The sequence below is a fragment of the Lacerta agilis genome, chromosome 6 (assembly GCF_009819535.1).
Source record: "Lacerta agilis isolate rLacAgi1 chromosome 6, rLacAgi1.pri, whole genome shotgun sequence".
Taxonomy (NCBI): Eukaryota; Metazoa; Chordata; class Lepidosauria; order Squamata; family Lacertidae; genus Lacerta; species Lacerta agilis.
Genome location: NC_046317.1, coordinates 1,819,529 through 1,833,131, shown reverse-complemented (window position 1 = coordinate 1,833,131; position 13,603 = coordinate 1,819,529). Strand labels below are relative to the sequence as shown.

Genomic DNA, 13,603 nt, shown 5'->3' with positions numbered 1-13,603 from the left:
CCTAACCCAGATTCGCATCTCCCCATGGCCGTGCAGCGCCTTGGGTCGCCCTGAGCCTTTTTCTCAGGTTTGTTGCGAGAAGGAAAGATGAATTCGCAGTAGTGCCCTTTATAACCCGAAAGACAGAAACTCCCACGGCAGGCTTGCCAGCCTGTGCGCGTCTATTTATTTCGCCGGGGAGCCAAGAAAGCGAAATCTGCTTCCAAGTATGGCTGCAAACCCCGTCCCTACGCTCGGGAGAAAGTCCCTTTGAACGCGGCCAGTTTATTTCCAAGCAAAAATCGGAGGGCGGAGGAGGGAAAGAAGCGGGTTAAAAATCCGCTCTGGAAAAGTTTTTTTGTGAACTGTGAAAAGCTTGTGGGGTGGGTTTTTTTGTGCTTTCAAATCCTGCCAGTGATGCAGGAAGTTCAGGATTTGCAGCCTCCTCCTCCCCTCCCCTCCTTTTTCCTGCAGAAAGTTCCCCTGCGGGAATCCTTCCCCATGCAAAGCATTCCAAGCAGCAGCAGCAGCAAGAGGCAGAAGCCGGACCCCAGTGAAACCCCCTCCCCCCCCGTCTCCTCCGGAGGGCTCGCCATCCCGGCGTGCAACGCGGGCGCCGCCCCCTCCCGCCCCGTCCCCAGCAAAGAGGGTGGAGAGAGGGCGTCGGGGTGTGTGTGTGTGTGTGTTGCATGCAAAGTTGTTGCCTGCCTGCGCCTCCTCGGGCCGGGCTCCTCCTCTTGCACCCGGCCGGGCCCGCGTCCGCCCGCTTTCCCTGCGCGGCTGCAAGGCGACGAGGTCGCGAGGGCCGTCGGTTTCCCGCGGGAGAGAGAGAGAGGCAGGCAGGCAAGCCGGGCAGAGCCACTTCGTGGGACGGGCGAGCGAGGGAGCGAACGAGCGAGCGGGATGGAGTCGCGCCTGGGGCGGGCGCTGCTGCCTCTGCTGCCGGTGCTGCTGGCGGTGCTGCTGCTGGCGGGGCTTTGCGACGGCGCCATGGACGAGTGCGCGGACGAGGCGAGCGGGCGGGCGCAGCGCTGCATGCCCGAGTTCGTCAACGCCGCCTTCAACGCCACCGTGGCGGCCACCGACACGTGCGGCAGCCCCGCCGAGGAGTACTGCGTGCAGACGGGCGTCACCGGGGTCACCAAGTCGTGCCACCTGTGCGACGCGCAGCAGCCTCACCTGAGCCACGGCGCCGCCTTCCTCACCGACTACAACAACCAGGCCGACACCACCTGGTGGCAGAGCCGCACCATGCTGGCCGGCGTCCAGTACCCCAGCACGGTCAACCTCACCTTGCACCTCGGTGAGTGAGGGGCTGCGCAGCGGGGTGGGCTGGATGACCACGGGCGGGGGGGGGACTCTCCGCCGCCTCGCAGAGCCCAGCTTTTGTGGAGCCGGCCGCCTGCGCCTCTTCGTCCTCTGGACACGCTCTTAAGTTGTAAGGTCCTCGGGGCAGCGATCTTGTGCTGTGCGCGCTGGTGCTCAATGAAAGTTTCCGGCGCTATGCATGCGAGTTAGTGCTTCATCAATTGTAGTAGTAGTGATTAACTTAATGCTTTTGGAAGGTTGCGGTTTATGCCTTAGAGCAGTGTTTTCCAAACTTGAGTCTTATGTGGTTTTGGACTACAACTCCCATCATCCCTAGCTAGCAAGACCAGTGGTTAGGGATGAAGGGAATTGGTAGTCCAAAAGCAGTTGGAGAGCCAAGTTTGGGAAACTGGTTTAGAGGTACTGTCTCCAAATAGGAGATTTTGTTTCCTTATTAAGGCTGACTGTGGTTGATAGTTCTGCCTCCTGCAGATTTGTTTAAACACACACACATGTGTTGTCATTGATAAGGACTTACCATCGCATCTTTGGCAGTGCAAAGTGTGTCCTTGCCTGGGAGTGTTGCTCGCCAAGTCCAGATTCCCAGAGCGATTATTCAGCACAGAGGGAGAAGTTGCTTTGTGGATGCACGTTGTATAGCGTGAAAATAAGTTTCCGGGCAAGGCCTCGACAAAGACTTGGGTGTCCCCCACAGTTTGCATAGAGAGGGGGGAAATACCTCCTTTTGCTCTGTGCCTCTCCCATTGGGGAGGGGAGAGGATTCTTGAGGCCTGGGGCAGGGCTCAGGAGGGCATGTTTTCTGTGCTGGGGTTCAAGTAAAGGAACATGCACATTCATAGTCAAGAAAAGAGGGTGTCCCATTGAACATGTGCAGAGTGCCTTTACCACATTTGGCCCTTGTGAGAATCCTCCCTCCTGACCAGAGGGCAAATCTGTTAGGTATTACTTGCTTCTGAACTTTCATCGCTGACTTTATTTCCTGTACGTTGCCTCTCCCTGCCTTCCTTATAACTTAGCTCCATTGTCTCTCTCCCACCCCCACCCCCCCCAGTCAAACTGTTGGATTTCTAACAAATAAGAGTCGTGCTGCAGTTGTACTGTCTAAAGCCCTGTGCAGACATTGTTTTATTTGGGGTACTCTTTAAACCGAATCGGTTGAAGCTAAGGGGGTGTCCATGCTGCAGCAACTTGCTATGAGTTTGATTGGTTGTAGTGACATTCTGTCTCCCATTCCCCAGCTCTCCAAGTTTTGTTTTATTTATTTATTGAACTTGTATTGAGTTAATTGTATAGACTGCTGATTGGGTTTTGTTCTCCATTGTTTTTTTTTAAAAAAAAACCTCCCGCTGCAGGTGTACAGCAGCCAGTACAGTCCAAAGTGGCACCATAGTGCACTAAGTTTTATGTATGCTGTAAGCTGCCCAGAGTGGCTGGGGAAACCCAGCCAGGTGGGCGGGGTATAAATAATAGAAAATATTATTTTTAAGGAAGCACTGAAACAGCAGGCTCTCCCCTGGTTAAGAGAAGGCGTCTGGGCATGTCTTAACTCGTTTTGTCCATTGGAAGAGATTACTGGTGTAAATTAGTCATTGCCAGGCCTGGGCAGTAATGGAACAATTGCCCAATATCAGCAGCTGGCCTCTCTCTTTTATTGTATAAGGCACATGCGTTGTGTACCTAAGCTCAAGGCAGATATCAACACTGTACTTCCTTTGCATTCATCTTCACAATGATAAGAGGTGAGTTGCATTCTCCTCTGTTTTTACAAATGAGCGGAGTTGAGTGAGAGAGATGGCAAAGGAGTTTGCTGGTGGGTCCATGGCTGAGCTGCTGCATCTTGCCTTCCAAATCTTAGGCAACTGGTCTACCCACTACTAGTCTCCAATTATTACTCCTAGCATTGGATTACCATGGGTTGGACTACAACTCCCATCACCCATGATCACGGGTATTGCTAGCTAGGGATGGTGGGAGTTGTAGTCCAACAACAGCTGCAGACCCAAGTTTGAGAAACACTGGATTAGATAAAGGGCATGTGGGAATCTTGTCTTTGCAGCTGTGGTGACGCAGCTGCAGCCTATCCTGTCACTCCCTTCCTTTTGTCCCATAACACATACTCATTCCAAATGGACATTCTTCTTGCATCCGGCAGTGGCTTGGTGTCTCCCCCGCCCCCCCCCCACGAGTTGCATCCTCGTGCACATTTAATGTGTTTCAAAGACTCTTCCCTTAAAAGCTTTTCAGGAGCACCAGTACATTGAAGAAAGGGGGGGGGGGCAGGCGTTCCACGAACTGCCATGAGCTTAATATTCAGTATGGTGAGAGCAGAGAGGCGGTGTCCAATGAGAGTGCAACTTTCGCAACATTTTCAGCACACTTCCATGCATGTTTTCTCAGGAGTTATATTCACTGTGCTCGGTGGAAGTGGGGTCCAGCCCAACAGCGTTCCTGACTTATTTGAAGTTTGAGCGGTGCAACCCAAGTAGACTTAATAGCAGTCTGTTCCTGAATCTTGCAGATCCTTCTCTGCTTCCAGGCATGGTGATGGTGGGGAGGGGGGGCCTTTAAAGTTAGCATCACCTGCCCTTTATCCTTTTCTGCTTAAGGGAACACCTGCAGGCAAGAGTTCCTTTGCCACCTGCTTGCATTTATGGCTAATTGGAACTTTGTGCCTGAACTGGCATAGTAGATTTCCTTGACTAGAGAAGAAACTTCATTTCCTGCTTCCTTTTATGATCATCCATTAGCAGTTTCTTGCATGTCTGGCCTCAGTGCTTTATTCTTAGAGCAGATTTCATCACTTTTCAGGTTGTTTTCTATAATGTAATAATTTCCTCCTCGTCCTGCTTCCTGTGCTAGTGTAACTGAGCATTTTCCTTTTTCCATACAAGGACTACCCTTTCCTCTCCTTACCCTTCCTGTTCCTGCTCTTTATAAACCTGGAATGAATTTTTTCCAGGCTCATGGTACATTGCTGGAACAACTCTTGGGTTGTGGCAACTGCCTAAAATGTTTCAAAATGTTTTAAACGGTTTTAATTTTGGTTCCTCTGTTTTGTTTTTGTTGGGTTGGGGTTGGTGGTTATTTTAATTTGGCTATAACTGTAAAATGTTCTATTATTATTTATTCATTGATTGATTTGTATAGTCTGTATAAGATATTCTGTTTTTTTAATGTTTGAAATTTTTATGTATACTAAGCCTCCCAGAGTGGCAGGGGAAACCCAGCCAGATGGGCAGGATATTATTATTATTATTAATAATAATAATTAATTTCCTTATCCTTCAGCTTAATCCCACCCAGTCTTCTCATTTACTTGTGTCTGTGCTAGCAAGGATCATTTTCACCTTCATACTTCCTCTTCCAGAGGAGAAGCAGTTTGGTTGTTAGACTTAGGTTTTTTCAGGTTAAATATTGACTGACCTGGTCCACTTGACAGACTAGTGCATAATGAATGTAGGAAAATTAAAAAATCCGCCTCCCAAAGTGGAAAAGGGGGAGTGAGGAATGTACACAGTATAAGTTCCACGTTGCCTTCTGTATATCTGGGGACTTTGAATAAACGCTTCAAAGGAGTGCTCTGTCTCAGGGTTAAATTGTTGCTTTGTGGTGGTCAAACATAATTTAAATAGGTCACAAAGCAGTTTCACAGTTAAGTCTCATCACACGCAATGCAAAAAGGAAATGGGCTGTCTCCCAAGTGGTAATAAATTGTAGGGGGCTGATTTCTGCAACATTTTAGCAGGTTATTCCTCCCTGGATTTGGCTTTTCTTTGGTTTGCTTTGAACAATGTGTGTGGTGGAGCTGGGATTTTGAAGCCTGAATGCAAACTTAAAAGAAAAAAAAATGAGCTGGTATCTGTAGTGACAAAGTAATTTGTGGGGAAATCTTTTGACACTTTCTGGCTGCAAACAATTGAATGTTTGCACACCTGTGATGCAGTAAGTGTAAATTTGGAGGGTTTTTTGTGTAACACAGTAAATGATGATGAATGAATGAATAATGTGCTTATTCAGCATTTCCTTTGTAGGTGCATACTTTTTTTGTCTAGGCATTTGGAGCAAATGCTTCAAGTTTGGGAAAAGAATGTGTGAGCGTCTGCTGGGATTGTAAAACAGAAAAATGCTGAAGCTGGGTGGTGTGTCACAGCGGAGGAGCTTGTCTTGTTTGAAAGGGAAAATGGGATGCATTAAACAAGGTGGTGCCTCTCATTTCACTAATGCTTTGTTGGTTGAAGTTTATGTATAAAATTTGGACCACAAGAGGATGCTAGGGAAAATGCTGTGGCTACAGCAAAAGCTCTGTCAGTACATGGGTTATTTGCTTTGAACAAGAATTATCACAGGTTGCAATCACAGCAAAGGTGGCATTTTTCCATCTCCGCCGTATTAAGCAGTTGGCCCCCTACCTCTCTCGCCCTGATCTGGCCACAGTGATCCATGCGACGGTCACCTCCAGACTTGACTATTGTAACTCGCTCTACGCGGGGCTGCCCCTAAAGCTGACCCAGAAACTCCAGCGGGTGCAGAATGCCACGGCGAGGCTCCTTACCGGGTCTTTGCCGCGGGACCACATTCATCCAGTGCTTTACCAGCTGCACTGGCTCCCGGTGGAGTACAGGATCAGGTTTAAGGTGCTGGTTTTGACCTTTAAAGCCCTATGCGGTTTGGGACCCTCGTATTTAAGGGACCGCCTCTCCTGGTATGTCCCATGTAGGACCTTAAGGTCCTCAAGTGATAATCTTTTGGAGGTCCCGAGCAACAAAGACGTTAGGTTGGCCTCAACTAGGGCCAGGGCCTTCTCAATATTGGCCCCGACTTGGTGGAACAGCCTATCACGGGAGACCAGGGCCCTGCGGGATTTGGCATCTTTCCGCAGGGCCTGCAAGACGGAGCTGTTCCACCTGGCCTTTGGGTTGGTTTCTGTTTAATATTTATGCTTCATCTTTTATTGGTGGGTTATTTTGAAATTGAGACCTGCAGTTTTAATTGAATTTTAAATTTGTATTTTAATCTGTTATTTTAAATTGATCGTTTTTATGTTTTTTGTTGTGATTTTAATTGATGTTAGCCGCCCTGAGCCCGGTTCTCTGGCTGGGAAGGGCGGGGTATAAATAAAATTATTATTATTATTATTATTATTATTATCCACTGCTGGAAGGAGCGTACAGAAATAACTTTCCACTTCTCAGTCGTTCAGCTATTTGAACTGGATTTATAATTGTGGTAGCTTGCCAGTGTTACCACTTTGCCATTGTCTAAAAGACAACAACCCAGCAACTACAACAAAAACCCACCAGCTGCTTTTGATAGCGGTGTTGTGTTTAAAGTTCTGTGAATGGTCAGTCATTTGCTTGAGTTGCATAAGCAGGCAAGGGCTTTCTGTGTGTAAATGGGTGGAGGTGTTTCTCAGGTGTGGAGCTGTTTGGTGCTTGTGGGAGAGAGGCACTAACCTGTGTTAAAATGTGGATTTAATATGCTGTTTCTTTCTATGCACCCTGTGTGGTCATTTGTCTTTTTAAAAGGACTTTATGATTCTCACAAACTTACATTTTGAAGGAGCATGGATCTGGATATACATCTATTGCTACACACCGATATTATTTTGAAAGTAGAGTTTTCTGTGATAGTTTGACTAGACTGGCCTGTGTCTGATCCAAACCTGAAGTTTCTACTTCTGCTTGCTATAAAAGGCTTACAGGACACTGGAAGATGCATCAGATAGTCAAGGGCCTCATTATCTGCTGAAGAGAGATAATTCTTGTTCTTGTAAAAGCTACACTCCTATCTAGAGGTGGAGAAATGGGAGATTTCCTGGAAAACAATGTAGAACTTACTTAAGTCTACTGATAGACTTAAGTAAAACTTAGAAAAGACTGTAGAATTCTGGTTTAGTTTGGATGTGGTTTTGTTACCATACAGAACGTTCACATAAATCACAATTCCTGCCCTTAGAAGCTTCAATATAAGCCATAAACTGTGTGATACCAACATCTGGATGAAGGATGCCTTACACCTTTTTAAAATAAAGTACCGGTATGTGGACAGAAGGTGTAAGGCATCCTTCATCCAGATGTTGGTATCACTGTTACATAGACAGTTAAAATTACAAAAACATTAGAAGACAAACCAACAGTAAAGTAAAAGTAGGAAGAATTAAAATATTTAGACAGTTAACAAATATAAATCAAAATGCCTTGGGAAACAAAAACCTGATACCAGAAAGAAGACCATTTTTGTGCCAGGTATACTTCCTTCAGGAGGGCATTTCGCAGTCATGGTGCCCATTGCAGAGAAGACCCTCTCTTTTGTACATGTATGATGTACTTCTAAAGATGGAGAGTGGCCTCATACTACAAGAAATCATTTCGGGGATTTGGGCTCCAGTGTAACCAATACGTAGATGACAAGCAGTTCTACTTCTCTCCTCCACCTAAGACTCCAAGAAGGCAGTAGAACTCTTGGAAGTTGACTGATTTGGATAGTGGACTTGGAAGGGATTGTTCTTCCATTGAAGAACCTGTTGTGTAACCTGGTGGTACTTTGGGAGAGGGGCAGGTTGCAACAGGAGCCAGGAGTGCTTTTTGTCCACTTTTGCTCAGATGTGGGTAGCTTTTGGTAGGATATGTTGCAGAACTTCTGTGTCCATCATTCCTGGCCATTGGCCATGCTTGCTGCGGCTGATGGGAGTTGTAGTTCAGCAACATCTGGAGGGCCAAAAGGTATAATTGTACTTATACTCTACAAACTGCTTGAGGGGTCTTTCTGGAGAGCCTGCCCTTAAGATTGGTTAAGTTGACGTACATGCAAGATTTGGTAGTTGTGTAACTCCCATCCAAGTGACTTAAAACTTGCTTGTTCATTATCCCACTGTTCAGTAGGCCTTGAAAACTCTTCACCAGGGGTCCCCAAACTAAGGGTCGCGGGCCGGATACGGCCTGCATGAGCCAATTATCTGGCCCACACTGCCCGCTTTTGGTGGCGCGGCGCAGCTGCCCATCTCCGGGTTGGTGCAGCACTGGAAATAGCTTGTGCGCATGCGCAAAGCGTCATTTCCAGTGCACTTCCCGGTCTGTGGAGGCTTGTGCGCATGTGCACAAGCTATTTCCAGTGCTGCGCCGCGCCAGAAAAAGTGAGTGTGTGTGCGTATGGGTGCGCACTCCCCCGCCTTACGGCCCGCCGCGCAATGAGTGCCGGAGGAACCAGCCCGAGGCCAGGTAAGTTTGGGGACCCCTGCTCTTCACTGTTGGCTTTAACTGTGTGCATACCCGTGAATTTCAGAGAGACATGCTCTATATAGTAATTTATATACTTTAACATGGTTGCATTGCATCTTCTCTCTGTTATGCATTTTGCTTTCTGAGGATGTAACCCCCAAAAACAGCTTTACATAGATAAAGTGTGTTACTTAAAGGGAATGGTTGCTTTTTGAACCTGCATTTCTTGAAATGAGAGCTTTTCCTGGTGCTAAAAGCAAGATGATATTGGTCCAGTCCTGGCACAATTTTAGTGTTGCATTTTAGCTTTGTCCTTAAGCAGGTTGCTGATTATTGCATTTTAAATTTCTGAGTAGCCCAAGGTCTTGAATACTTTTTTGGGGTGCCTTCTCCCATATGTATCTCCTTACTCTTTAAAACAAGCAGGAGAGATATTTGTCTGTATCCTGTCATTTACTGTTTCAGTATTCACCTTTTGGAATCCCTTCTCATCAGGCATGGTTTTGCTTCTGCTGGTATGAAAACACCTTTGTCCTCAAATTCATTTGTTTGATTTGGAGTGTGTCAGGCTGTGTTTATTGTTGTAAGGTAAAGGTAAAGGGACCCTCCCCGACCATCAGGTCCAGTTGTGTTCGACTCTGGGGTTGCGGCGCTCATCTCACTTTACTTGCCGAGGGAGCTGGCGTTTGTCCTCAGACAGCTTCCGGGTCACGTGGCCAGCATGACTAAGCCGCTTCTGGCGAACCAGAGCAGCACAACGAAACGTCGTTTACCTTCCCGCCGGAGTGGTACCTATTTATCTACTTGCACTTTGACGTGCTTTCGAACTGCTAGGTGGGCAGGAGCTGGGACAGAGCAATGGGAGCTCACCCCATCATTGCGGGGATTCGAACCACCGACCTTCTGATCAGCAAGCCCTAAGCTCTGTGGTTTAACCCACAGCGCCACCCCCATCCCTGTTTATTGTTGTATGGTTATGCAAATACATTTTATGCAATGGTTTTTAGAAGGCTCATCCTTTTGGCCTTGAGTTCCATTGTTGGGAAAATAAATTAGCTTTTAATAAGTAAATAAAACTCCCAGTTGTGCTTTTTAGAATACTGTTTATCTCTGAAATATTCAGATATGTGGAGTCTATGTTGTCGCCTTGTATGCTAAACAAGCTATATTTATGGAACATAGTGTTTTCTGTGCTAATTCTTATGGAATGTTAATAAAGCAGTCTCAAGGTGTTCAAAACATAACTTAAGACTATGTTATGGTGGACTTTGTTAGTTTTTTTCAAGGCCTTGTGGGTTTATTTCTTTAATAGAAAGGGAGGATAAAAAAATACTCTAAATATTTTGTGAATGGATCTTAAGGGAATTGATAATAATTACTTGATGGGTTGACAAATCAATCTTTTGCATGGTAACAAATGAGCGGGGGAGGCAGATCTCTCCTGAATGGACTTAGTGTTGCCTGGAAACCGCTTTCTGCTAGTGTGATTATTGTGCCAGGTTAGAACTGAAGAAATTTCAGATAGCTCAGACTGCATATTTCACCCCAGTGCTCACAAGGCTAAATCTTTCACATGACTGCTGTTGACCCGCTTTGTTTCAGTTTAGTTGACTCTTCTTTGTTTGGAGGACTCAGTAGGAAGCAGTTCACTGTGGGGTTCTTGTATTCTAAGCAGACAAGAACCCAGTTAAACACACAGCCTTCCTTGAGTGTCTTATGGTTCACGCTCACCATGACAGAAAAGGCGCTTTGCAAGCACAGACACAAAACTAGAGATCTGTAGGTGTTGGTGGTCTTACAGCATTTTCACAGTACAACACATAGTATGTCTCTTGTGTGAATTCACTACAAAATAGAATGAGTGGCCTGTTAGTTCTCTGGTTAACAAGAGAAAGAAAAAATAAGTCTTTTTCACTGGGTCAGCTTACAATGAAGGGGTGTTTTCATGTGTTTTCAGTTTTTCTTTAAAAATACATGAGTTGCCAAACTTACCTCCCACATTAACAATATTCACTGATAGCACAACTTTTGGAAGTGAGACTTAATGTTATGTTTCATCTTTGTGTGTGAAAACTCTCCAGAGCAAGTTCCTGCTCTTGGACAACGGTGTGGCTATGAACCACCTGAATAATAAAAAAGTGTAAAATATATGATGTTTAAGTTGTTTCTCAAACTTCTTGAACTCATACCCCATTGCTGTACTTTCCAGGACCCCAAATGAAGCGTGTCACACCTCTGTAGCTGCATTGATAAGGCTGTCTCTGAATGGACTTGTTGTTTTGCTTAATTGTGCTGAAGAATCAAGGCGGAGGGAAGGGGGCCAGGCCTTGGTGGGGGCAGTGGCAAGGGAAGGGCTGGATTTGGCAGTGGCAGTATGTTCCAGAAAGACTGGTGTGCCTCTGGCTAGCCACTCCGCAGGCAAAACTGCAACTGCTTTTATTTACTCCAGCAAGTGGGTGAAAGTTTATAGCCAAAATCTATAGAGTCACATAGGATTGCCACCAGACAGTGGCAGGATATGTTAAAAGACAAGTCAGGGCCAGACGCAAGCAATAGGTCTGAGTCCAAAGCATCATCCCATGTGCACCACCTGAAAGCAACCTTCCAGGCATCGGCTGCAGAGAAGACCCAATCTAGGCAAGGTGAGTGGGGAAGTCTGGTTTCAGGGTCGAGGAGCGGAAGAAGGCTGTGCTGTTATTTCCTTCATGGTTTGAACCGGAATTGGAGGAGAAGAAGAAGAAGAAGAAGAAGAGGAGGAGGAGGAGTAGTAGTTTGGATTTGATATCCCGCTTTTCACTACCCGAAGGAGTCTCCAAGCGGCTAACATTCTCCTTCCCTTCCTCCCCCACAGCAAACACTCTGTGAGGTGAGTGGGGCTGAGAGACTTCAAAGAAGTGTGACTATCCCAAGGTCACCCAGCAGCTGCATGTGGAGGAGCGGAGACGCGAACCCGGTTCACCAGATTACGAGACTACCGCTCTTAACCACTGCACCACACTGGCTCTCAAAGATGAGAGCTGACCCAGGTGTGAGCCATGCAGCTGAATGAAGGGAGAGCATGGTTTTCTTTAGGGTGCTAGATGGGGGAATAGACTGATTCTGCCTGGAGTAATCACATTAATACAGTACGGTGGCAGGAACACAGCTGTTTCATAAGGAAAGCAGTGTCACAATTAGCCAGGCGCCAGCTGCATTTTGCATCGGCTATCTCCACCATCTGGACTGTTTTCACACACTAATACCCCATCCTGTAGAGCTTGATTAGTTATATTTTATATGCACAATCAGAATGAATTTCTGGAACCAAAATGGTTTTTCTGTGCAGCCTTAGTAGGAGCAGTGAACAACACTATAGTTAATTGTCACTTGTCTTCACTTACCTCACCCCTCTGCCCTGCTCACAGGTGTGGTGAATATTCTTACGCTATGAATGGTCCGTGTCACCATTAAGGAAAAACGGGGAGGAATAGGCCAATATATATGTGGACTGTCCCAGGATAAAGTGGCTTTTCTTCTTGTAAGTTCTCAAAGTTCTTAATCTAGCTCAAGGTAGACATCTGAATTAGCCAGAGGTTTAACTGATAATTAATCAGTCAGTCCATCATTTGACTGTGGAGCTGTCTTACCCCAAAATGGCAACTAGACGTTCCATTTTTTGTAACTGTAATCTTGGTTTAGGGAGCCATTTGGTGCCTAGTTTGTATATCTGAATTGCTAACACTGGTGTGGAAGAATTAAAACAACCCAGTGAATACGTCACCTGGTGCTAGCTTGCTTTTTTGCTAACTCACCAGCATAACTTATAAAAGGCCAACTTCAGTAAAACTTCCCTGTTTGGACATCTTTCTTACCATAGGCAGTCAGGTTGCTGTGAGTGGCTACTTAGAAGAAAGAACTGGATCCTGCCCAAGAAGTGACTTGGGTCTCCTTGAAGGATTATAAATAGATAGATATAAATCTGATTGATCTGTAGCTGTATTGTCATCTGTGGAATGCTCTCCCCAGGGAAGTTCGCCTTGGACCTTCACTATACACCTTTAGGCACCAGGCAAAAACGTTCCTTTTTAACCAGGCCTTTGCCTGACCTGATCTACATCCTATACCCTTTTTAAAATGCTAGCTCTTTTTAAAGGAATTCTATTGTGTTGTCCCCCTTAAAAAAGAGCCAGCATTTTTAAAAGGGTATAGGTGCTGGAGGAGACTCTTGAGAGTCCCATGGACTGCAATAAGATCAAACTTAAAGATCCTTAAAGAAATCAGCCCTGAGTGCTCACTGGAAGGGCAGTTCCTGAAGTTGAAGCTCCAGTACTTTGGTCACCTCATGAGAAGAGAAAAGACCCTGATGTTGGGAAAGATGGAGGGCACAAGGAGAAGGGGACGACAGAGGATGAGATGGTTGGACAGTGTTCTCAAAGCGACTGGCGTGAGTTTGGCCAAACTGCGGGAGGCAGTGGAGGATAGGGGTGCTTGGCATGCTCTGGTCCATGGGGTCACAAAGAGTCAGACACGACTGAACAACTGAACAACAACCACCAAATCTGAATGCATAAGGCCTATTGTAGTGTACTGGTGAAGAGATTGAGCTATGAACCATGAAGTCTCCACTCCAAATTTAGTATTGATCAGGAATTGGTTAGGTACCCTCATGCCAGTCTGTCCTCCCCGTTTCTTATATGCAGTTTGTGGATCATTACTAACCTTGATGTGTTGTAAAGATTACAGAGATTATTTTAAGTTTTTATACTGATTTGTTTATACATTATATATTACTGGAACCCTTTTCTAATTTGTATCTGTTAAAATATGTAGCCTATTCAAATATATTTTTCCACCCCCATTTGAATTGTTGGGGGGGGGGGTTACAAATAGCATTGTAGCTGTTGTTCGGTAATCATTACCAAATAAAAAGCTAAGCATCCTATGTAAAGTTTATGTTACATAAGAAACTTCAGTACTTAAAATTGGCAATTTTAATTCTTGAATTCTTTGCTTGTGTTATTAAGCACGAGGAGTTGTCAGTTTTAAGTTAACCTTTCATGGTCATCCTGTTTTTTAAGTGTCTTTCAAAAAACGCTGCG

The 13,603-nt window shown here is 45.7% G+C and overlaps 1 protein-coding gene across 1 annotated transcript in view; it reads left to right on the top strand.

Annotated features, from left to right (window-relative positions):
- The first annotated feature begins 396 nt into the window (after positions 1-396).
- The window catches only part of LOC117047844 (laminin subunit gamma-1-like), a 123,165-nt gene continuing 109,958 nt past the window's right edge, over positions 397-13,603 (top strand). The window contains exon 1 of the mRNA XM_033151069.1: positions 397-1,282. Coding sequence (XP_033006960.1) covers positions 397-1,282 — 886 coding nt within the window. The remainder of the gene's footprint in view (positions 1,283-13,603) is intronic.